This window comes from Myodes glareolus, chromosome 13 (genome assembly GCF_982192425.1).
Source record: "Myodes glareolus chromosome 13, mMyoGla1.1, whole genome shotgun sequence".
Taxonomy (NCBI): Eukaryota; Metazoa; Chordata; class Mammalia; order Rodentia; family Cricetidae; genus Myodes; species Myodes glareolus.
In genome coordinates this window covers 17,684,474-17,709,859 of record NC_142038.1, presented here as the reverse complement: position 1 = coordinate 17,709,859, position 25,386 = coordinate 17,684,474, and the positions used below count along the sequence as shown (strand labels likewise).

Below are 25,386 nucleotides of genomic sequence, written 5' to 3'. Positions count from 1 at the left end.
TGTGTAGATCAGAAGACAATTTTTGGGAGTTGGTTCTGTTCTTCCATCATGTGGGACCTGGGGCTTGAACTCAGGTCATCAGACTTGTCAGCAGGCACCTTTACATGCTAAACTACGTGACCACCAACCCTAAAATATTCTTCCTTCTCTTTCTTTCTCTCTCTCTCTCTCTCTCTCTCTCTCTCTTTCTTTTGACAATGAAAAATTTCACATTGTCATGATTTTGTTGTTGGACTTGTTGTTGTTGTTTTTTTTGAGACAGGATTCCTGTGTAGCCCTGGCTGTCTTGGAGCTCTCTCTGTAGACCAAGGTGGCCTTGAACTCAGAGATCTGCCTTCCTTTACCTCCACCTAATTTGTCAAGATGATCATAAGAGGTTCATGTTTCAAATTATATTTGGTTATTCTCAGTCTTAATCCATCTGAATATTTTCCAGACTTCCTTTAATACAAGCTTTTGAAATGTAACATTATAAGGGACACTTTTCAGCTCTCATAGGTGACATGACTATTGTGGAAATGCCTTTCCATTCTTGCTCCGTGCTCTTTCTCTTCTTCATGCTCCTACTGATTTGGAGCAACGGAGACAGAGTGAATGGCGAATTCAAGTGTCTTCATACTTCATTTCCTTCTTATCTTTCTTTCTGATATGCTTCCCCAGCATATTTGCTTTTTGATTATTTTAGACACTGTAACTACAGTTAAGAGGGAGAAAGAGACTAGATGGTGTAGTCCTAATCAAGAAAATTAATCCATTAAGCTTCGCAATTCATTGGTTACCCTGAAGCACAAATAATAAAATCCCAGAGTCAGATATTGGGGTTCAACCAGAAAACCAGAAGAGCAAAGCAGCCAAGCCACTAGAGAAGTCTTGCCTCTTCCAAGACTGGGTGACTGCAGACTAAGCACACAGCCTCTTTCTCCTCTCATTTTATATTCCCTCTGGTGCTGGGATTAAGTGCATATGACTCCTTAGTATAGGGATTAAAGGTGTAGGTCACCACCATCTAGAATTATTTCAGTATGATCTTGTATAGTCCAGGGTAGCCTTAAACTCACAGAGATCCATCTGCTTCTGTCTCTCAAATCCTGGGATTAAAGGTGTGTGTCACCATTGCCTGACCTCTAGTGGCTTTAGATTTGCCTCTGGTATCCAGGCAAGATTTATTTATAAAAATACAAATAATATACCACTAAACCACCCTGTAGAATTCTCACGCTGTGTTATGTTCTAACCTTCTCACTTAGTCTAAGAAAAGGAACATATTTTGGGTGTCATTTTCTTCATTCTTAAACATATTTCTGATTTGGGAGCGAGAGCATCCTTGGAGACTTGGATGGTGCTCATTGAGTGGGAGTGGGACCCAGCTATGGGGAACCTAGAGCAGGACCATCTAATCAGTGCTGCCGAATCCTTGAGTTTATCAGAAGGCACGAGTCAGTTCCTGCCAGGTTCAGTGAGGCATTCTTTAGTTACTTCCCAATTTCTCTGCTAAAACACCATGACCAAAGGCCACTTATGGAAGAAAGAGTTTACTTGGGGTTTAAGGTTTGAGAGATTAGAAGCCATGATGGAGGAGTGGCTGTAGAAGGCGGCTGGTGGCTGGAGCAGCAGCTGAGAGCTCATATCTTGAGCTGCAAGTGGGGGTAAAGGATGAAACACCGGGACTAGAATGGCCTTTTAAAGCCCCAAACCCACCCTTTGTGGCGTATCTCCAAAAAGGCCGTACCTCATAATCCTTCCCAGGAAATTCTTCCAACTGGGAACTAAGAATTCAAACACGTAGTTCACTGGAGTCCTTTTCATTCAAACTACCACAGAGTGATGTGATCAAGGGAAATCCTTCCTGTAGACAGAGACTGCATGTTGGCTTCCCACCACCCAGACCCAAATAGTCACACAGAAATGATATTAATTACAACACTGTTTAATTTATTAGCTCAGGCTTCTAATTAACTAACTCTTACATTTTTAAATTAACCCATTTTTAGTATTTTATATTTTAGCACAAGGTTCATGGCTTGTTACTTCTTGCTTCTTGGGCATCTGCCTAACTCCACCTTCTTTCTCTCTGCATTCAGTTTTGTTTTCCTGCCTAGCTCTATTCTGCCCTGTCATGGGCCAAAGCAGCCTTTTTATTAATCAATGGTAATAAAGCATTCACAGCATTTGGAGGGGAATCCCACATCACCTTCCTGTTCTGCTAACACCTCTTAACCACCCTTCCCTCTTCTCCACCCACTCCTCCCTGGCTGCCTCCTCTAATCTAGTAGTCTTGAACCCAGGAGCTCACACTACACCTGAGGATTGCCTGAATCATAGCATGGCTGGCATGTTAGCAAATAAAGTGTTTGGTTGCATGTGCCCATGATCTTGGCTCCCAGGTAACAAAAAGTCTGGAGATAACAGTTGCCAGATGTCCTTCAGTAGCTTTATAATGTCACTGACTCTTCATCTTTGGTTCTGTTATTCTTCTATCGCGGGACTTTATCTTTGTGTGCTTCATAGTTGCAAAATGGCTGTCACACTTTTCAGAAATCGTATCTATTACTTTAGTAACATACGGAAGAGGGTAATGCCATCGTGTCTTCTCTTATTTTAAACCAAGAGGGAAATGCTTTAAGCCTTCCCACTTCTCTTCTGAGGTGCTCATCTGAGCTATAGTGAGAAAGCAATTCACATTTTCTAGTTATCACAGTGGAGGTGGGCGAGGGAGCTAGAGTTTGACACTGAGCGTTCGGTGTTGCTCATTAATGTATCCGCCACACATAGGAACAGAAAAGGTGTTCTCCTCTTCCACCCAGGGGGTGCAGAAGAAGATGTGACAACAAATGATGTCTGGACGCAAGCGACTGTGATCAACAAGTCTCCCACCAAAGAAGCCAGTAACTTCCTCTGGGGCTAGAAGAGGAGTCTAAAGTTACTAATAGTAAAGTTGCCCAATACCTCAAACACATGTACTGCTTTGTATTAAGCATATTAGGAAGACAATGCACTTTTTATAATTCTAAGGAAATGCCTTTTACATTATTTTTCAAAGAAGCCCACCGCCATTGTGAAGCTATGACCAAATTTTGAGATTTTTGCTTTTCTTTCAATGTCAAAGATCTTTCTGGTTTAAATTAGGGGGAAAAATCAAAGACCCAGGATTATGTACGAAATCTGGCCCATTTGTCAAACAATAGAGTTTTTAACGACCTCTGCTTTCCACTCCCCAGGTGGACAGGCAAGAACTAAAACACCAGCTGTCACCCTGAAAGACTATCTGCTCTTTCAAAGATGTTCTCTTTGTTTACCAAGAGGGGGTTAAGCCAATAGCAAAAAGGCAATTTAAAAACACGCTATTGTTATGTTTTATTATTAAAAAAGTAGAACAAATTCAGGGATCGAAACCTGACTGTTAGAAGGGGAGGCCTGGTTTGAGATCTACGCGCTTCACTGACTAGCAGATACTATCGATAGGGTCCTCCAGTGGTAACCAAACAACCAAAGAAGAACCAGAACATTGAAAGCAATCTTACTTTTGCCAATGAGTGTATCTGTGTCGGTTGAGGACATCACCACCCCTTTCCCCCTGCTGCCTTCTGAGCTCAGAGGGTAAGGACTAGAATTTGTAATACATTGCATAAGAGGGGGGAGCGACCAAAACGATGGCCTCCAGCTCTAATTAGCAAGCCTTATGATTCACTGGGCTGGCACAACTACTGTTCACCTAATTTCCAACGAAAACAAAATGCTGCTGGCGAGGCACGTCAAAGGCCTAATGACACTTTCAAGTACGCATGGCATAAATAAAGTTATTTTTTTTTAAACAACCATCGACTTGGAATGACTACAGAGCAATTTCTCGCCGAATAATTCCAACTAAGAAGAGTTAATTATCTGAAAAACGAGTAAGAACAAGAAGGGGTGAATTTTGAACCACAGAAAAATCATTTACGAGATGACTTACATATCTAAAATTTCTGCTGCCTGTAACATTATCCGTAAGCGAGTGCTGGTGGCTAATGCACAAAAGTATAAAAGTACACACCGCCAAGAGACGAAAGTGGATCTTTAGGTTTAAGGACCGTGAGGTAACACTTGATATACCAAACTGTGGTTTTGAACCATAATCTGGCCTGCAAAACACCAGCATGTTCTGACACATGATCCACCTGAAATCAGGTCTGTCAGGGACAAATGCTGAACACCTGTCATCAATGCAAGCCACCCCAAGATCTCTGAGGGCAGAAGGGCTTGAGCCCAGGGGTTCCAGACAGTATAGTAAAAGTCTGTCTCAAACAACTAAAAAAAGGAAACGGGCTGGCGAGGGAACATTGGGCAGAGTGGTAACATTGCATCAGAGATTACATCTCAACAAGGCAGAGTTTCTGCCTGCAACTGGCTCTCCCAGGGTCTCAGCGTCTCACATGCAGAAGCTGTTACCTGACCCCTAGCTCAGAGCCTGGTTTGCTAGACTGCCTAAACCCTCCCTGCTTTCCCGGGTTTCTGCACACCTCTGCCACTCAAAGCTACACTTCTCATCTAGCAGAACCGGTCTGCGACACCCCCATCCCATTTCTCTATAACCCCCGCTTTGTTCACAGAAACCATCGTTACCGCACCAGGTCTCCACATCCGCATAAAGTCCCCACTTTTATTCCTGGCGCCAGTCGACCATAAGGTACTGCCACGTGCTGGGCTTTATTGGGATCATTTAACGTTTTCTCTCAGCTACTCACCAATTTCACCGTTCTTAGTTTCACTACGGTCTCCCTAGAGCCTGTTGCGGGGCCTGCCTGACACTTGAGAAGGGCTCGCCAGGTACCTGTTGTGTACACTGGATGAATGTGCCTCATTTTAAACTGTGTACTCTCAAGACTGAATAGCACGCCTGCCATGCCATGGACTAGGAATAATAAAAACATAGTCAACTGCCCTGAGAAACATGTAACACATTTTATTTAATTAAAAACAGACCTCAAATTCAGTTTATAAACATTTCAGTGTATGACAGTTATTTTTTTTTTAATGTAGTCCCCTCTATAAGAGCTTTAAATCAAAGTGTCCATCTTTCCCTATAAATGGTACAGGATAAATGTCATAAAATAGGCTCACAAAACTAGACTCTACTTCACAAGTGTCCCTGAATTTAAATATCTGTATCTGTGTGTCTGCTCATTTGACTTCAAGTTATTTGACTCCTCCTAACAGTCTCTAAAATTATATGCACACACATTTTTATTTTTATTTTTATTTTTATTTGACATCAGGTATAGATTTCTTCTTGGAGTATTTTGCTTTATATTTGGCTAATTTATAATTTACCCCTAAACTGTGGCATATTTTTTAAGCATATCTTTTAAAAGCATCAGCCTGTGATTTGGACTAATGACCCTAATACGGGAGCTAGCTCTCTGTATTAGGCAGTAAATGATAATAGTAATGATGTTGGTGGCACATGATAAGGTCCTGCCGTGAAAACTGCAGGTTGCTCACACTTGTTCTTCAGAGAGCAGAGGCTGGGATTAGAAGGAAGATTAAAGATTAACATGGCGAAGGCTGAAACCCTGAGGAAGAAGTCTTAGAGCTGGATAGGAAACAATCAAACTAGACAGATAAGGGGGACAAGGGGCTCTAGGCCAGGGAAGGCCGACTAGATGTTCCCTCCCACTTGGCCCTGTCCTGCTAATTTCTTGTCAACTTGATACAAGTTTGAGTCATTTGAGGAGAGGGAATCACTACTGAGAAAATGTCGCCAACAGACTGGCCTGTATGCAAGTCTGTGTAATATTTTATTGATCAATAATTGATTTGGGAGGGCACAGCCCACTGGGGGGTAATGCCACCCCTGGTGGTCCTGGGTGGTCTAAGAAAGCAGGCTGGGCAAGTTGTAAGGAGCAAGGCAGTAAACAGTTCCTTCCATGGCCTTTGTTTCACTTCCTGCCTTAAGGTTCACACCTTGGGTTCCTGTCTCGGCTTCTGTCAATATTGTGACTCAGAATATGTGAGCCAAACCTTTTCCTCTCCAACTTGCTTTAGATCATGATCTTATATCACAGCAGTAGAAACAGACTAAGACATCACTCACACCCTCGAGGGGCATATGTACGCTACCATTGATTTCTCTTATGCCCTTGCTTGTTATACAGTTAACTGTAACAGACAATTATTTTTATTGTTGTTGTTTTTCTAGACAGAGTTTCTTTGTAGCTTTGGAGCCTGTCCTGGAACTAGCTCTTGTAGACCAGGCTGGCCTCGAACTCACAGAGATCCGCCCGCCTCTGCCTCCGGAGTGTGTGAGGACAAAGGAAGCTTAGTTTAATTAACAGCACTGGCGAGACACCTGCAAGGTCAGGTGATAGTAACACTGTCCAAGTGACTAAGAGTTATTAGTCAATAACTAACAAAGTTGGAGAAAGAGATGGACAGAGAAGAGGGTCAGCCACCTCTAACTGGATAAGCACCACGTGAACATCTCATGATCATCTTCCTGCCTGGCCAGGCAGGACATGCATATAGCTTGTGATTCTTACATTTTCTCAGCTCATGATAGCATAGATTAACCAATTTCAGTAGATATTCTCTCAGTCTTTGTCCAGATTCTGGCATTGCCCTATGAAAACCTCTAGACAAAGGAGTTCCATGGTTTTTTTCCTCTCTTGGAAGCCCTACCTACTCTTGGAGATTTCTCTCACTTAATTGATCACTTTTCTATCAATCTTCTCAATAAAGTTGAATCTGCTTTGCACGGTCCCCTGAGAGCCCACGTCTTTAAGTTTTATTGTTCAGAGACAAGGAAGTCTATTCAGTGTTTCAGAAAAGTCTTGCCTTTGGTCACTACATAAGTGAGTGGCCAACATCTTGGGTCCTTGGTTCATACCAACTGGACTGTAAAAGGTTTCATAGCTCCCAACCCTGCATTAATCCAATTTTGAAACATTTCTAGATCTTATGTACCTTTACATTCCTTTCAAGTAGCTCAAGACCCCCTTTCCGACAAGTCTTGAGGAGACTTTAAAAAAACTTGATGGAATTATAGTAGGAAAAGTCACGTGACAATAAAGCTTCTGGAATTCCTAAATGCATTTTTTTTTCCTTACTAGAGGAACATTAAACTGTATTTACTGGAATTGAGTAAACTGAATATGGTAGAAGTTAAAATAAGGACCTTAAATTCATGTGGCTTACTCCATTAAAATACATTGATAGGCATGATATAGGCACAAAATGGAAATGTAAAAGTTTATATTTTCCCATTTATGCTCCAAAGAGATTTTGCTCGTTTCTTTGTAGTGCTGGGGGTAAAGCCAGGACCTCATGCACACTTGTTTAACACAGTACTGAGCTGTGTGCCTAGCTCGGCTGTCTCCTTCAGTGTCCACCCTGACCAATGACTTCGAAAGCACAGTTCCAGGACTGATCTCTTCGTGACAATCCAACTCTTTTATTCCCTTTCCTATACCCTGAAAACGTGTTAGAAGTAGTGACCCTGACCCCAAGCACTGGAGGGCACAGACAACCGTTTCGTGGGGGAACGGCTTCATTTATTCAATCTGAACGAATGAAACGTGGGAAACCACAGTGGACAGGAGGCTATGGCGTTCCAAGAACAGCTGAGTTGGAAAATACAAAACGAGATGTTTTGTTTGTTTACGCCTTACTTGAGGAAGCAAACCTAGGTAAGCTCACACGACGGGTACAGTTTAACCCTACTTGAAACAAAGTACTCGGGTCACCCTGGACAGTGGCTGGCAGGATTCCACAAGACCAACCTCCAGCACAGCGCGCGCGGGTTCAGTGGGGGTTGGGCCGGAAGGGCGAGGCGGGGGCGGAGCCGGTGGGCGCGAGGGGCGTGGCTCCGAGGAGGCGGAGACGACAACATGACCGGGCCTAGAGCTTGGAGGACCTAAGAGGCGCGGCCGGGGCCACGCCCCGGGCGGGAGGGCCGCTCTGTGCGCGCCCGCTCTATGATGCTTGCGCGCGTCCCCCGCGCGCCGCGCTGCGGGCGGGGCGGGTCTCCGGGATTCCAAGGGCTCGGTTACGGAAGAAGCGCAGAGCCGGCTGGGGAGGGGGCTGGATGCGCGCGCACCCGGGGGGAGGCCGCTGCTGCCCGGAGCAGGAGGAGGGGGAGAGCGCGGCGGGCGGCAGCGGCGCTGGCGGCGACTCGGCCATAGAGCAGGGGGGCCAGGGCAGCGCGCTCGCTCCGTCCCCGGTGAGCGGCGTGCGCAGGGAAGGCGCTCGGGGCGGCGGCCGTGGCCGGGGGCGGTGGAAGCAGGCGGCCCGGGGCGGCGGCGTCTGTGGCCGTGGCCGTGGCCGTGGCCGGGGTCGGGGCCGTGGCCGGGGCCGGGGCCGGGGCCGCGGCCGTCCCCAGAGTGGCGGCAGCGGCCTTGGCGGCGACGGCGGCGCGGGCGGCTGCGGCGTCGGCAGCGGTGGCGGCGTCGCCCCCCGGCGGGAGCCTGTCCCTTTCCCGTCGGGGAGCGCGGGGCCGGGGCCCAGGGGACCCCGGGCCACGGAAAGCGGGAAGAGGATGGACTGCCCGGCCCTCCCCCCCGGATGGAAGAAGGAGGAAGTGATCCGAAAATCAGGGCTCAGTGCTGGCAAGAGCGATGTCTACTACTTCAGGTACCTCTCTGAGGGTGCGGGGGTGGGGTAGGGGTGCAGGGTCAGGTAGGGGTCAGGGATCACGAGCTGACCTGGGCAGGGGTTGCAGGACTCGAGCAGAGTCCTGAAGGTATATGACAAGGACTGGGTGAGCTGGTATGGGGAGGGGGTGCTGGGGTCCTTGGCAGAGGTTGGACCTCAGTGGAGTGAGGGGCACAAGTGTCTGAAAGGTGAGGAGGACACGTTCTGCAGAAGACTTCCGGGGAAAATGGTTTGCGAACGAAGGGTTAATGGAAAGGAAGGTTACTTAGGCCATGAAAGGGTTAAAAGAAGGTGTAATTCATCGAAACTCTAAAACCCAGTCACTGTTGGCGCCTGTCCCAGCATGTCCCAGATTCATCATCAGAAGTGCGTTTAATCGTGCCCGTGTGGAAGAATTAGCCATCTACATACAGGGAGAAAGTTTCAGTTAACTTTGTAGGACCTAGGGAGGTCTCACGTAGAAGTCGTCATTTGTGACTCCAGGAGCTGTGTGGAATGCTTTGGCGTGGCAGTGTGCCCTTGTCGTTTGACAACGGAAGTTGTCAGACTCCCAGACTAACATTTGTTCCCCCAGTGAACTTGTGGCAGTGTCTGGAGACATTTCTGGGTCCCACCTGGGGAGAGGGTGCTGTTGGCGTTGTGAGGGAAGGCCGGAGGTGCTGCGGTGCTGCAGTCATGAGCTTCCCCCAAGTGCGAGCCACGAGTACAGCTGAAATGCTTCAAGGCTTTTCTCTTGAATGCCATCTTGCAGTACTGTGGTTACGCTGCTCACGCCCTTCATTTGTGATGGGTGGCAAGCTCAGGAAAGGGTCAGTGGCCGCTGATACCAGTGGGATTATGAACGAACTAAAGGTTCCTCCACACCTTCCCATTTATCATTGAGTACAAACATGTTATAGTCAGTAGCTTGAAGGACCCTGGGTGGAACGGTTTTCAGTCAGTGTAATATTTGAGTGCTTGGGAGCTAGTTCTTAGTCGTTCAGAAGCTGGAATAACGTGAAAATTTTCCTATTGGTCATTCAGCTGGTGCGGGGTGTGAGCAGCGTTTAAGGGGTTAAAAAGTTGTGTACCAGCATGCATCAAAATACATGAATGTAGTTAGTGTTAATGTAGCGCATAGACATGAGCATATTGCTTTCCCTTTCTCCTTGGTGGTGTTGGTCAAACCCAGGGCCTGGTCCATCTACAGACAAGTGTTCTGCTACTGAGGAGCATCGCCAGACCCTGAACACATTCTTGCCGGATGCTCAGATACAGGAATGTTTAGCTTACTCTTTTTCAGCTCTTGAAGTTAAAAAAAAAAGTGTTGAGTTCCAACTCATTCACTTTGTTTGAGACAACTTATTTTTAGTGTTGGGGATTGAATCTATTCCTTGGATTCACTGGGCGAATACTGTAAACTGAGTTACGGTGCTGTTCCCCTGCTCCCTCTGAAAATTTTGTGGTAAGCACCTCACTGAGTTTCCCAGCTGAACTTGAATTTGCCTTGAACTGGTAATGCTCATGCACAGCCCCCAGTGTCGCTGGGATTACAAGGTGATTATGTGGGTTTGTTTCAGTTTGTCCATCACTGCTCAGTGCAGTGCTATGATGTTGCTAAAAATAAAACAGTAGCTGCTAGCTGGATGTAGTGGCCCACGCCTTTAATTTCAGAACTCAGGAGGGGAGGCAGGCAGAGTTCCTAACCTGGTCTACAGAGCGAGTTCCCTGCCTAACAGCCAGGATTACACAGAGAAACCCTGTCTTGAAAAACAAAAGAAGTTAAAAGGCTGCTGTTGTTAGATACATTTGTTTCATTTAACGCTGCTTTACAGTTCTTCTTTGCTTAGGGTTTGTTTTACTGTTACCTTTTCTAGTAGGCAGACTTCACAGGCTGTGTGAACTGCTGCTGATGTCTCGGAGGCAGTTGTATTCGACAGGAGTCTTTTGTATCTGGGATTGAATCCATTCTCAGTTGAGCATTGTAGAATTTGTATTTCATCGCTTGTGGAACTTGTCTTGCAATATGGTTTGTTTGGTTTTGGAGTGATGTATTTATTCAAATGAACTTTGCATTATAGAAAAGCTTGTGTTTTTTTTTTATTTTGAATACGTAGCTGGAAAAGATATTCAAAAGCCAAACTGGGTGTGGTTGCGCATGCCTGTAGTCTCAGATACTCAGGAAGTTGAGGGGACAGGATCACTTGAGCCCAGGAGATTTGATCCAGCCTAGTTAATGTAATGAGACTCTTGTTTCTAGAAGCACAACATTAGAAGCTGGTGAGATGGTTTGGCAGGTACAGGTTCTTGCTGTCAAGCCTGATGACTGAGTTTGATCCCTGGAACCCACCCTGTGGAAGGAGAAGGCTGATCTTAGAGAGTGTCCTCTAGCCGCCTCCTCGCCATCACTACACCCTGGCCACCACATATACACCAAGTATTAAATACACACACACACACACACACACACACACACAAACAGCTGGAGCTCTGGACTGTTGTGCTTATTTAGGGCTAAAAGAGTGTTGTCTGTGGTTTGTTGTCCTCTTGTGAGATGTTACTCTGTTGCCTGCTGTGACTCTCTTCAGAGGCTGTACTATGGATGTATGAAGCTTGTACGGCATTAGTTTCTTTAGTTGTATGGCAATTTTTTGTGATGGATTATGGTGACGGACCAGTGAAACTTGAGTTCACATTACTTTTCAGCCTTAGTTTTACATATTGGTGTCCACGTGGTACCTGCCTTAAACCAGGAGCTCAGAATGTCTGCTAATGGTAGGTTGAGTGGGAACCCTCCTGCTGGTAATGTGAACACCGTCACCCAGCTGTTCACACAGATTCTAACATTACTAACCCCTGAATTAGCCTGCTCCTGGGGAGATTAATTTGAACTAAGCCATGCCTATTTACTGAGGGTGTGCCCAACACTTATTAATTGGGCTGACTTTAATGCACAGGGAAAGCCTCAAATTTTGGTGGAATATGTTTTGGCTGCGTCTTGAAACTGTGTGTAATAGAAGCACCTCTGGTTGCCAGTTAAGCACTGTAATTATGCCTTCTGTCAGGATTACTGAGATAGTGCTGTGGCGGTTCATATATTATCATCCAAAGCATGTTTTCAAAAAGGGTGTGGTTTGCTAAACTACTGGGTCCACTGGTACAGTTTCTGAAAAAAATTCATTGCCACATTTGAACCCATAAAGCAGTAATTTTCTTATTCGCCTTGCGATCCTTCATTTCCAGTGTTTGGCTTTTTGTGCAACACATACTGTGATTCTGAAATACTTTCCTCTTCATAGGGCTCTTTAGGACCTTGTTCTCTCTTGCCTTCTCCTTTTCCCCCTCTGTGCAGCACTTGTTGGTCCTGGTACCAGGCATATAATCCCAGGCTGGCTTTGAAGTTGTGGCAGTCCTATCTCAGTGCCTCCCAAATGCTGGAATTGCAGGCACACACTATCGCTCTTGGCTGGCTTCACTTTCTTGAACTAAAAAGAGCAGGACTCAGGTGTTGCTGAGGTCCATAAAAATCACAAATGATCTGAATAGAAGTAGGAGTCTCCAGAGGAGGCAGCTGGGTGTAAGATTAGATCTGGGCATGGTTCTCCACCTCCTGGGCCTAACAGTGGTGCACTGTGAACACACCACAGTTTTCCCCATGCTCTTGTTTGCCCACTTATTAGTGGAGTCTGCTTGTCACATGAACCTCAGAATATTTGACGCAAGGATTAATACTGTCCTTGCTCAGGTAATCAAATAGGCAACACATTCAGAAAGGAGAGACCATTAAGTTTCTTTTTGCTCACAGTTCCAGAGGCTACAATTCATTGTGGCTGGGAAGGCCCTATTCCAGGTTATTATCCCTGACCCAACCTTCAGTATTTGAAGCAAATTTAATACAATATAATTTCATTCATAAAGAACCTCTTCAGTAAGTTGCTTGTGGCCGTATGAAAAATGGAAATTGTATAACTACACATAGTGCAGTATTGCAAAACGAGAAGAAAAGTCAGCAGTCACGTCACGATTACTCCTGCCACAGTGGTGCTCTCTCCATGGGTTCAGAGGAGGGAAACACATTTACTGTGAGGGATATGGGGTCTTCATGGCAGACAGAGCATGTTAGGTTCATAAAAGTAGGAGTCTTCAGAGGAGATCTTGGGAGTTTGGAGTGTTGCATTATAGACCAGGTAAAAGATGGGTCATTCAGCTCATTCATGACAAAATGAATTAACCAACATGGCTGGAACAAAGGTCATGGGGTAAGAGAAGTGGAAAGTAGGGTTGAAAGGTTGAAGGAGCCAGGTTACAGAGCCTCAGATGCAGGGCTAATGGGGAAAATCCACTGAACACTATTAGTTTTATATTTTAAATTTATTTAAATTTAAATAAATTTATTTTATACATAAAATATAAAATTATATACTTACATATTCTAAAAACTAAGTCTACGTTGAAGGCTTTTAAAGAGTAGCTATGGTTCAAGTGTCCTGCTTTAGGATGGACATTGGGATACTTTAGAATGCAGAAGCTAGCAGATAGTCTGTCATGGCGACCTGAGGTGGTTAAGACCATGTTGACTGTAGCCATGTGCAGGATGGGTTCAAAGGTGATTAGTAACTGATCAGACATGGAGAATAATATGAAAGTCAATAGCAATCTACTGGGGCATGTTGTGCAGGGGCTTCTGAGTGTTCATTTTAGGGACGAGTGTGTGTGTGCAGAGGTGCGGAGGAGCTGTGAGGAACAGCTGCAGGGGTGCGGAGGAGCTGTGAGGAACAGCTGAGTCAGTCTTCCTGTCACTGCACACTGGTTTTGAAAGCAGGAGTATGCATTTTTTAAAAAAATTTTGGCAATTTTCTGACAATTATGGTTTATACTTAAGTACAAAAGATAATTCGAGGTTTACATTTTAGCTTCAGATAAAATTTGGTTTCTTGGGGAGTTGTTTTTAATGTTACAGAAATCTTTTGTTTTGAATCTTTATTCAAGTTTGAGCAAATAGAAAGGGTGGGGTAAAGAAACAACTTACAAAGTTTAAGGGTTAGAGAGATGCTCAGTGGTTAAGAGCACTGGCTGCTCCTCCAGAGCCGAGCGTTTCCTTCCCAGCTCCCACATGGTGACACCCAGCTGTCTGTAGCTGCAGTTCCAGGAGCGACAAGGGCGCTGCAGACATGGTTCAGACATGCATGCAGGCAAAATGCCCGTACATTTAAAAACATAGAAGTATTCTTTTAAAAGCTTGAGGTTTCGGTTAATCTTTTTCAGTGTTAAAGTATATAGAAGTTTTTTGTGTGTGAGGGTTTCCCTTAATTCCTTATAAAGTTCTTGATCGTGGTGGGTAGTCCTGTAGTTCTGAGCGTGTTCTTCAGTGTAACTAGCCCTCTGCCTTCTGAGAGGCCCTGTCCCTCACAGACGGCTGTGTGTCATTCCACTGTAGTGACTGCCATGCCCACGGCTCATCTGTCAGAAATGGTCTTTGTAACAGCTATTAATGCTGAAGCTCACTTGTCATCAACATGTCCTGCTGTTAGCAGAGGGCTTCAGAGGATGGGTTCAGTTGCACACTGCAGTTTGGAGACAGGGTGGTACAGCAGAATGCAGTTGTCTGCTCAGGAGATAATGGTTCCAGGTGAGTTCACAATGTGACAGAAATGCAGATGGCACTAAGCATTCTGGTGTCTCAGGTACAGTTTCTAAATTTTCTTTTACATAAAGTTTCTTCTGGGTAATTATATTTAAGAATCTTTAACATGGAGTTACGTTTAACAGTCACTTTAGGCAGTTTGACAGAAATTAAAGGAGGCTGGGTTCAAGTGATGAAATGTCTTCATACGAACAGAGATTCGACTCATAGTTTGATTTTTAATTAAATAGTGGAAAGCATAAATTAAGTGCACGATTGCAAGTTAGTTCAGGAATGGGGTAGGTTAACAGGGAAATTTTCTTTGTGGTTGAAACTGAGATAGTATTTCATTACTTTGGTGAGAGCAAACTGAAAATGACTAATCTAATCACCAATCTACTAGTGTTAAAAAAAGCAATACTGTAAACTTAAGTTATGAATTGATATTTCTAAATAAGTAATTGACATCCTAGACTAATAGCTTAGTCACTTTGCAAGTTCTAGTATTTCTGTGATGCAGACGGGTAGCAGTCATCTTAGAGGGTGATGGGAATGTAGTCCCTGTCTGTGCTCAGCCGGGCACTCAGGGTCAGTGCTGCTGTGCAGCTGGTGTGAATCTCATGCACACATTTCCTTCTTAACTGTTCTCTTGGGCCTTGTCTTCCTATTGCTTGTCCCTATCTCCTACAGAGTAAGGTCCCTGGTGTTCAAATTCCCTGGGGCAGGCAGGTTTGCTTTTTTGAAGCTTGTTATTGAAAAGGACAGTGGCTTCTCCTGAGTTTTCTGCATGGCACATATCTGCCAGATGCCTTACAGAGTCCTATCTGTATGGCAGGAGTGAAACAGAACTTGGGAGGCAACAGTTGATTTGCTAATCTTGCAAATTTCTGCATTTTACCCTTCTTGGATTATAATTAGTGGAGTATGTGAGAGTTTCATCCTGGGCCTTGTGCTTGCTGGGCCAGCTCTGTACCTCTGAACTGTGTTTGCAACCCAGAATAGTCTTGAGAATGAGTCCTGTCCTTGGGTATTTACATCTCTGGAGTCTGAGGAGAAGTGTCCAGAGTAACCTCCTTAGTGAGTTTTGCTCTGAGGAAGCCTTGACATTGAGATACTGGCATATTTTCAAAGTGACTTTTAACACACAAGGAAACACCTCTTGCACATTCAACTTTGAAATTCATTGGTTCTTCCCAAAATGACTGTTTGTCTCAGCCACATGCTAAGCAGTGTGGTGCTTATCTTTTTGGTAAAAGTTATACTGCCTGAATATTTTCAAGTTCTGAAAATAAGTCAGCTGAAAGATCCACACTGGAGCTCAAGTTTTTATTGCATTAAAAGAATCTTTAGGCAGAAATCCAATTTAGAATTGTCATTTTATTTTGTGGAAAGATATTTTCTTGTTCTTTTTTATATACTGGAGATACTGAACCTAGGGCCTTATAGATGTTAGGTGAGAATCCTGCTACTGAGCTATATCATTCTTTCCTTCTTAAAGCCACCAGGTTGGGCTTGGACTCTCTCTTGCTTCAGCCTCTAAGCAGCTGAGATCGCAGCATGCATTACTGACTTAGCTTCCTTCCTCTCTCTCCCTCCTTCATTCCCTTATTCACTACATGTTAAAGATAGTTTATCAGGATGTTCTTTATCAGTCACATAACTGATATGTTATGATATCACATGACTATTTGATGACAAGGGCTTCATGGGTATTCTAGCTTAATTAAGACTATAATCATATAAATGACTGAAATACAATAATTATATTTTTTCAGATTAATTTGAGTGATGTAGTAAAACTGACTAGGGGTGAAATTTTTATTTTTAATTTTAAGTGTATGATTCATCCCAGCATGCCTGCAAATGAAAACTACATTCTTTCTTACTCAATTGATAGGTTTCTTGCTCTCAGTTACTTTGTTCAATGGTTGCCTCTGTATAATGACTTTTGAGAGTTTATCAAAAGGGGTTTATAATATGTGGTTGTTGGAAATATATAGGAGTCAAGGAAACATACAGGAATTGTAATGAAATAAAATTTCAGAGGACTGTGCAATTGCTTTTCATTTGGACTGGAGAATAACAAGGCACATGATGATTTAGGTGGGCTTGAAGGACATAATATCTCATTGACAGGTTCATCCCATCTGGAAAGATAGATAGACTGTACCTTTGGAATCAAAGGTACATAGCATATTTCAGTGACTGAGGTTGTAATTTAGGATACCAACGTCGACAGGATAAAGTCTGCAAACAGTAAATTTGATTGAGTTCTTTTGATGATGTACTAAGGAGGGGAAGGCATTTTGTCACCACTGGGGAGTCTGAGAATTTGAATTTGGTGCTGGATGGGTGGCGGAGGAATATGGGAGATGAAGGGTTGTTAGTGTTCGTTCAGCTAGGAGGAGTAGATGCTACATGGGCAGTGATGCCACTGGCAAAGATAGGAAGTGTGTGGTTGAGAGTGATGATCGAGCTTGAGGCAATGTTGAAAGTACCCTGATGGCTTCGCTTGTGGTGCTATGCCTGTTTTCCAGTGTAAAATGCAGTTGGATTTGAGATAGTCTGTGTGTGATCATATCTTCTTTCCCAGACTGGATTTTGGTTTTGGCTACTTTATTTACTGTCTTATGGTCTGGTTGGTGTTGGTTGTAATCTTCATCGTTGGTTGAATTTTGTAAAATTTGAATTGTGTTCCAAGAATACTTAAGTCATGGGATTGTGAACAACAAAGGTTAATAGGTCTTCCAGCTGTCCGGAGTCTGTGTTGACAGAATACCATGCAATGTGACAGATGACATGCTTTGTTCCTTAGACCTGAGCCTGAAGTTACTTCAGTCCAGCGTAATGTTGTATTGTTTTGTTCCCCAGATTTTAAAGTTCTTTGTTGAGTTATGTTTTACTTATTTTGACTAGTTAGAGCAAGGTAAAATTCCAGGTGTGGCATGCCAGCCTCTGTGAGATGCTTTCTGAAGTTCTAAGGGGTTTCTTCTGCAGAAACAGTCACGGTTTGTTCTAGCTATTGGGTTTATAAAAGTTTTTAGGTAAGACTTTAGGGATATTGTCCCTAAAAAGCAATTTCTTACAGATTAATAACACAGAACTCTTTTTTAGGGAATCTGTTCTCTGCAGTTCTGGCACTTTTACCGTTTTCCATCTTTGGCATTCTTGTTTATAAGAAGTAAATTAACTTATTTATTGGACTTTTTTGAGGCAGGGTCTCATAGCCCTGACTAGACTAGAAGTACCCTTGTAATTGAAGCTGACGTTTTGCCTCCATCTTAAGTGCTGGGATTACAGGCCAGACCTGTGCCATCACACCTGGCTAAAAAGAAATTATTTTTGATAAGCTTATTTTACTTAATTTTTTCTCTCGTTAGATCTCTGTGCTTTTTAAGTTTTACATTTGAAATTATAATATAATTGCAACATATCTCCCCTTTCCTCCTTCCAAATCCTTCCATATATTCCTCTCAGCTCTCCTTCAAATCCATGGCCTCTTTTTTCATTAGTTATTATTGCATGCATATATACATTTATATCTCTAAATATAACATGCTTATTTTAGACAGTTTGTCAAACAAAAGTCATGTCAGAATTGTATAAATAGGTTCACAGATGTTCTTGTTTTTCTTTTTAGTTGTAGTTTTAGTAGAAGCATTTACACATCAAAGTTTGTTTCTTTTTTCTATTATAGATACTATAAGTTTATGCCTGATTGTGTGGAGTTCAAATTCATGTTTTAAACTAGCTACTGACTTTAACAGTTTCTGAGCTCTTGACATTGTACATAAACCAGTGTTTTCAAAAGACAGTTTGGAAAGAAGTTGGTGAGAATGCAGACTCTGTAGGGAGTGTGCTCCATGGGCTGTGCTCGGCTCTCAGGCCGTTGGCTGGGGAATCTGCAGCAGCATGCGCACCCGGGAGAGCTGTGCTGAATGATATGCTTTCTCTTTCTGCAGAAAGTTAACTTCCTTTAAGACTTGTAGTAATTCCAAAATGAAACCCAACACATGTAATTGTAATTTGTAACAATCAGGAACAGAAATTACTGTTAAAAAAGGTTATGTAGGAATGTATTTTACGAAGACTATATGGAGGGTATTAATATTTCCTTTTGTACAAATAAACTTTTTTTTCCCTTCTAGTCCGAGTGGTAAGAAGTTCAGAAGTAAACCTCAGCTGGCAAGGTATTTGGGAAATGCCGTTGACCTCAGCAGTTTTGACTTCAGAACTGGCAAGATGATGCCTAGTAAATTACAGAAGAACAAGCAGAGACTACGGAATGATCCTCTGAATCAGAACAAGGTTGGTGACTGTACTCAGAGCATAGACATGCGCTTCCCAAGCTCTCCAGACGTGTTTCCTGTGCCACTGAGATCTCCGTTGTCCGAGTTTCTCTCCCCACTACAGAGTATTTTAAAACTTACAAGTGGGATGTATTTTTCTGTATTTGGAAGTGCTTGAACAGAGAAAGTGTGAAACACAGTAGAAAACGTTTCAGTGTGTTGGTAGGCTACCAGCCCGTACTACACATCGTGTTTTTTAAAAAGTATATTTCTTCTGTTTCCTTAAAAGAGGCAATATTACCACATAGTGGGTAACTGCATAGTAATATTGAAGTTGAGAGTCTCGGGAGGCAGTGTGACTCTGACTTTGATGTTGACAATACCGACTCAGACATCACTGTTCTCATCCTCAGAGATTTGTTTCCCTAGCCCTTAATTCTCTGGAACTGCTTGGTTGATTATTATATAGCAGTATAAACAAGTCACATTTGGATATATTAATTTAATTTGATTAAAGCTTTAGTGTCTTAAAAAAAAAGGTTCTACTCTTCTAAGAACAACTGACTGTGTATGACCCATAGACAGCTCATTACATGGTTCCTCTAAGTAGTGACCACCCTTAGTGCTGAGTCGGGAGTTGAGGTGGACATCACCATTACAGCTGCCTAAACCAGTAGTTTTAATGACTTTGTTATCAGTTGTTAAAGGTTTTCATTCCTATGTATTTTAGGAGCCTGTGTCTGTGTGTCACCATCTCCACTTTCTCAGGACATTCTTGTGAAAACAGAGTGAAAGCAGAGTCATTTCATACACAGGATGTGACTGATGTACCCCTGCCGGACCCTCATGGTCTGTGTTAGCTGATACAATCTATCGTAGTGTAATATCTGATACAGATAAACAACTTTCTGAGGTTGAAGCCTCTGAAGACCTGAGACCTTTTGGAGAGGGTAATAAAACTTCTCCCATAGCGTTATTGTGAAAATGAAGTGGGGGTTTACATAAAAACATTTAGCAAAATATTGACCTCTGCTATTTCCTTTTTCCCCCCTCCTAAATTGACCTTTCCTTCCCTAAACTGCAGCCAGCTTTCTGAGCAGCACGCTACCCTGCTTAGCATACTGTTTAGGAAGCTTTCTGGCTCAAGCCCTTTTCCTTTTCTCAAGCATATACACGCACTACTGTACGTGTGTATACATGACAGTTAAGATTTTCTAAAACTGCCCCTTTAAACTCTAGCACAGTACCGCTTGCGTGCCTACAGAAGGACCTAACTGTTCATGAAATGACGAGAACGCTTGTAAATTTTCCTCTTGTTCCCAGAGTCACATTTTAGCCTCATTTAATGCAATTTAAAGCTTTACTTCCTGACAGTTGTGGTTCATTGAAAACCAAATGCTAATTCGTCTCTAGTTTGTGTGCATCTTTCTGCTCTAGCTGCTCTGGACCACTCATCACTGCAGCATGGCATGCGCTTTCAGGACCTGCTTGCTTCTGTGCAGCTCCCTCTGCTTGGAATGTGCTTCCCCTCCCCCTCCACCTGGCGAACTCCTCAGCTGAGGCTCTGCTCCATTGCCTGCGTCTCTGGGAATCCTGTCCCTTCCTCCCTGGTGACTGCTGTGCTTGGTGCTTGCATTTGTGCCTGTGCTTGAGCTAGACTGTGAGCTCTTCAGGAGCAGGGACTCTGTTTGGTTTTGTTCTGTACAGTAGCCCCAAACCTTGCACATAATAGCCTATTAAATAAACACTTGATGTTTGATTCACTAGCCACCTGATTCTAGGAGTTTATAGTGGTAATAAATGTTATTTAATAAATTTGTGTAACACATGTTTGAGGTGCCTTTCATTTTCATTGTTTTCTCACATTCTGTGTGAAGTTTGTGGTGCCTGGTCTTGCCTTGATCTGAGTTTTAGAAGTTTTAGGTAACTACAGTGGGAGTTGTTACAGTTTGAAAAACAGACTCCCTTTGGGAGTAGCACTATCATTACAAGCAGAAAGCATATTTGTGGTGTAGTTAGCTGAATGCTGTTGTTTTTAGTGATGGTACTGTATAAAGAAAGCTGGGAAATGTAGCTGACAGGAGTCTCAATGAGATTTAGCTTGGCTAAAGTTTATTACTCATTTTTTTAAGTTTAAAAAAATTAAAACTGAGGATATGGTCAGTGAAGTAAGGTTTTAAACAGGATTGACCAACCATAAACTGTGATCTTGACATATGTCTTCTATATTAAAGAGCTTATTGCTAACGGGTATTTTCAAGTGTGATTGGAAAGACTGCGTGGAGGACCTTTGCAGAGTGGGTTTAATTACATTCCAGCGGGCAAGTAGGATGGAGTGGGCATTGGCTTTGGGTTCACACACACTGCAGCTCTTGTACTTGTCTCTGCTTATCTCAAATTTTTTCTTAACCAAACCCCCAAATTGATTGCATTCTTGGTTTTATTTTTCTTTATTGATTTTTCTTGCCACTGCTATAATTATTTGTAGGCAACCCCATCTCTCAAGGTGATAAAATAATTGAAATACCAAGTAGATTGCTGAAGATGTCTCTGGAGCTAATGGGGTCGTGGCTCACAGTAGTGTGAAAGTGACCAGTGAGGGGAAGTGATGGCGGTGTTCTCACAGTGGAGCATGCTGGGATGTAATTGTTATCTGTAGCCACACATGTGGCTAATGTGCGGCTACATGTGCTTTGTGCTTACCCTGTTGGACAACACAGTTTAGAATGAAAAGACGAATTCTTTACTTGTAAAATATTTTGTGCACACACACACACACACACACACACACTTACACACACTTTCAAAGATACCTCAAGGTTTCAGAAATGGCTTTGAACATTTTAAGGAGGCAGTGGTGACAAGGTAGTCATTTTGGGTGAGTGAGATGGCTGAGCAGGTAAAGGTCCTGCTGCCAAGTCTGACGATCTGAGTTCCATTTCCAGGACCCATGTAAAGATGGGAGAACAGGGTGTGTGTGTGTGTGTGTGTGTGCGCGCGCGCGCGCGCGCGCGCATGTGCGTGTGTGTGCGTGCGTTCACGTGCACAGCAGGGAGAGGGAAGATGGAGAACATAAATATTAAAAATTTAAGACAATTTCTAAAATCTAGTTGGAGATATCCTGGGATGCACTACGTTAGGTTGTGAATGCAAAGCATATTTAGGGAACTTAGGGAGCCTGCTTCTGTTCAGTTCTACATTAGACTAAATTCTTTGTTTCTGGTGTTTAATGCTGTCATAGAAATGTTTTAGAAATGAAGTGCGAATAACCTGGTGTTAATATGACCTATGATAAATTTTGCATATTTCTTACAATAATTACTGTTTGGAACATTTCTGAGTTTAACTTAACAGCACTGCCGCTACCTTGGAAGGATGCAGTTCTTTCACTGCCTTCCTCTGCTTTCTCAGACTTGGTACTTTGAAAAATAGAAATAGAAGCTTCCATTTTATTTTAGTTTATTTTCTTGGGGAGAGGTCAATTCTGTGTCAGATCCACCGTCTTGAATTCCTCATGAATTATCTTGGGTAATAAGAGTAGTTAGTAAGTTATTGTGATTTACAGGCATAGGCTTGGGACTGTGTGACTGTACCCTAGATCCCCAGACAGACGGAGAAGACACTTGCTTCAGTTATTCTCACAGAGTTATCAGACATAGTTTATAGCTCAGTAGTGCAGCTCAGGGCAGCAGCTGTACGGCTTAAAAAAGTTTGTAAGTTAGTGGGTAGTTTGCTCTTCAGTTTAGACTGGTGTGAAAGGCCTGGAGCTGGACATAGGCAAGCTAATTGGGCCGTTTTCGTCCAAAAAATTAATGGACCTAAATTAATGCCTTGAACTGAGGTATAGAAAAAGGAGAATCAAGAAATCGGTAGGTTTAGGTGCCTGCTGGTCACAGGGAGAGAGAATCAACACTTTCTAAAATTGTGGCTGTGGTCACTGCTGTATTCTGGTCATAGTTTGTCTCCTAGAGGTTCTTGTCTGGAGACTTGGCCTGTGGTACTGTGATTCTCAGGTGGAAGAACTGTTGACAGGGTGGAAAGTTTAAGTAATAGGGTTCCACTTTTATAATGGATTAATGTCAGGGTTTTGGAACATTGTAGATTTTGTAGGCATTCATATTGCAGTGGGTTGTTACCAAGCCTAGCCCTTCCCTGTCCGCTTGCTTCTCTGTTTGTACACGCTCCTTATGCCTGTAGACTGCTACTCTGACCTGTTATGATGGCCAGAGGCCCACACCAGGGTGCTGGCACCATGCTTTATGTTCTCCAGTAAATAAGATTGTGAGCTAAATTAACCCTTTTTAAGTTGCCTTAGCCCAGGGTATTTTGTTATGTGCATGCGTGTGTGAACGCATCCATGGGATGGTTGGTGACAAGGGAGAACCTGTGGGTTGGGGTGAAGCTGATGGAGTTATAGTAGCTGTGTTTCTTAGGTTTTCAAAAGAGAAGCATGTGGGCTCTCATAAGTTCATCATGTGAAGATTCCTACCCTAGGCTGTCGTTTGTCATTTATTGTGCCCAGTGTTTAGACAAATAGGAAAGGTACTTTTTCATATTGCAGATTGCAAATGAGATGAATAAAAAACTCCTGTGGAAAATTGACAACTTTCCCAAAGATAAGAACAAAGTCAGGAAAGTGTAGTATTACAGAAGCATGGAGAATATTTTTGTTAATGCCAAGGAGAAATCAAGGAGGGTAAAGGCTGCATCAGAATTGGACCTGGTGACCTTTATAGAGCCAATTTTCAGGGATTGGAAGGGTTAGAAAGCAGGTTTTATGCCAGGTCTTTGAAAGTTTTATACTTTGGATTTATTGTTAGCTGAAATAACCTGGGTAAGTAGTGAAAGGCGAGCCAGTGCAGTATTGCCCTCCTGCTAATGTGTTTCAGCTCCTGGCTCTGTCCTGTTCCCTGGAGGACATTAGTTTGTTTTTGTTGTTCTTCCTTTTTGTATGTTCTTTTAGGTCATATGCAAATATAAACATACTATATTTGTATGTTATATGTGCATGTTTTAATCTCCCTATAAAATGGTTAGAATGGCTTTTTCTAAATATTGAAAGACAGCTTGGAAGGAAGCAGAAGGGGGGTGGAGGATGGTAACTTGAGGATGCATGCCTTAGAAACTTCCAGGATCAGAAAAAAAACCCAAAAACAAACAATAAAGAAACTTCCAGGATCCTTTGGATTGTATTCCATAATTTTTTTTGGTGTGTGTGGGGGGAGTGTTTCTCCTAAAGAAATTTTATCTCCATCAGAATTTCAAAGGGATCTGTACTTGAAAAACTTATCCATTGGTTTGTTTGTGTTAAAGAAGGAAGGAGAGCAAGGTGTGAGGGGGAAAAGAGGGGCCATTTGATGTGGCTCCGAATAATCATTTGCTTGAGTATGGACTTCTCAGTTATTGAGTAAATGTCTGAGGGTTCTATAGTCAGTTCATCATCATGACCATACTTTGTATCACCATACAAATATTGTAGTAAGAACTACCCCTTAGCTTCAGTATTCCTAGTATTTCCACTCTAGTTGAATACAAAGAGAATATGTCTCCTGACCTGTAAAACTCCACCGGTTCTGTTCTGCGCTCTACTTGCTACACGCTACAGGAACTAGGTTGAAAATTTTAAAACATACACACACAGACGGGGACACGGGTCATCCTTGATACAAGAATGCCCACTTTAATTGTGCTCAGAGGCAGCTTATATAGGGCTCTGGCCACGCCCCAGCTCTTGAGATCTTTCAGCTGCAGACCCATCAGAACCCACTCCCCTGCCATCAGGGTCTCCTGCTCAGAGCAGAGGAAAACAGGTTGTTTACAGGAAATTCAGGGTCTGGTGGTCCGCAGTCCCCAACAGTGACCTATAGAGAAAGTGACTGACGTTTCTCCCAAAGACCCCTGTGCTCTGTATTTCCTGCTGGTTGGAGTGTCTTTTAGTGCCTGTAGGAGTATAGAGACTGAGTGAATACTCCACAGGTGATAGAATTAGTAAGACAGGGAAGTCTTTGCAAGGAGTTACTAGTGTTTATATTAAGTGTGGGTCCATATCGAATATAGAGCACTGTTAATTTGATATGAAATGGAGAAAAGTGGAAGTGAGGAAATAGTTTTGTCTAGTGAGGAATGGCCAAGACTTGGGAGATGTGTGGTGCTGAACACAATGGAAATATTAATGGGATTTGCTAGCAGATTGGATGTGGAGATTAACAGAAGACTTAGATGCAGATGCCGTGTGTAGTGGGCACTGCTAGAACAAAGGGAAGCTGGAAAGTTGCCGGCACACGCAATATCCCCACTAATGAGACTGGTGAGTCCCAGACACAGGCAGAGGTACGGGATCCAGCTCTGAGAAGCTCTGGAGTTTGGGTAAGGTTGATGGAACCAGCAAGAATGGATTGTGAAAAAGATTACTGGTTAGTAAGATAGGGCAAGAGAGAAGAAAGTAGGGAGAGCAGAAACCTGCTTCCTGGTCCTCAACACACTGGAGGGCCAGGTACAGCTAGAGGTGGCTCAGAGGGTGAGTACTTGCTGTCTCTCTAACTTCCATAAGCATGAAAGAAGAGAACTGGTTCTCTTCTGACCTCCACTCATGTGCCATGGCACAAGCACCCCCCCACAATAATAATGCAGATGATTTAAAAATTAATAACAGAAGTGAACATGTAGCTGAGTGATAGAATGAGTTTAGGGATTGTTTCTTTTATATTTTAAATTGGAACAGACAATGCTCCTTTTCATAACAATTTTGCGGCAGATCTTATAGGTTACATTTAATTATCATATTTTCCTTTAGTACTTTCAGGTTCAGGACAGAAAACGACTACTCAGACTGGAGCTGTACAGTGTAGGACCAAAAGTGTGGTGGCA

The 25,386-nt window shown here is 43.1% G+C and overlaps 1 protein-coding gene across 1 annotated transcript in view; it reads left to right on the top strand.

Moving 5' to 3' along the window:
- Positions 1-8,016: 8,016 nt before the first annotated feature.
- The window catches only part of Mbd2 (methyl-CpG binding domain protein 2), a 52,290-nt gene continuing 34,920 nt past the window's right edge, over positions 8,017-25,386 (top strand). Inside the window, exons 1-2 of the mRNA XM_048419685.3 lie at positions 8,017-8,607; positions 18,379-18,538. Of these exons, the coding sequence (XP_048275642.2) occupies positions 8,063-8,607; positions 18,379-18,538 (705 nt within the window). The 5' untranslated portion in view covers positions 8,017-8,062. The remainder of the gene's footprint in view (positions 8,608-18,378; positions 18,539-25,386) is intronic.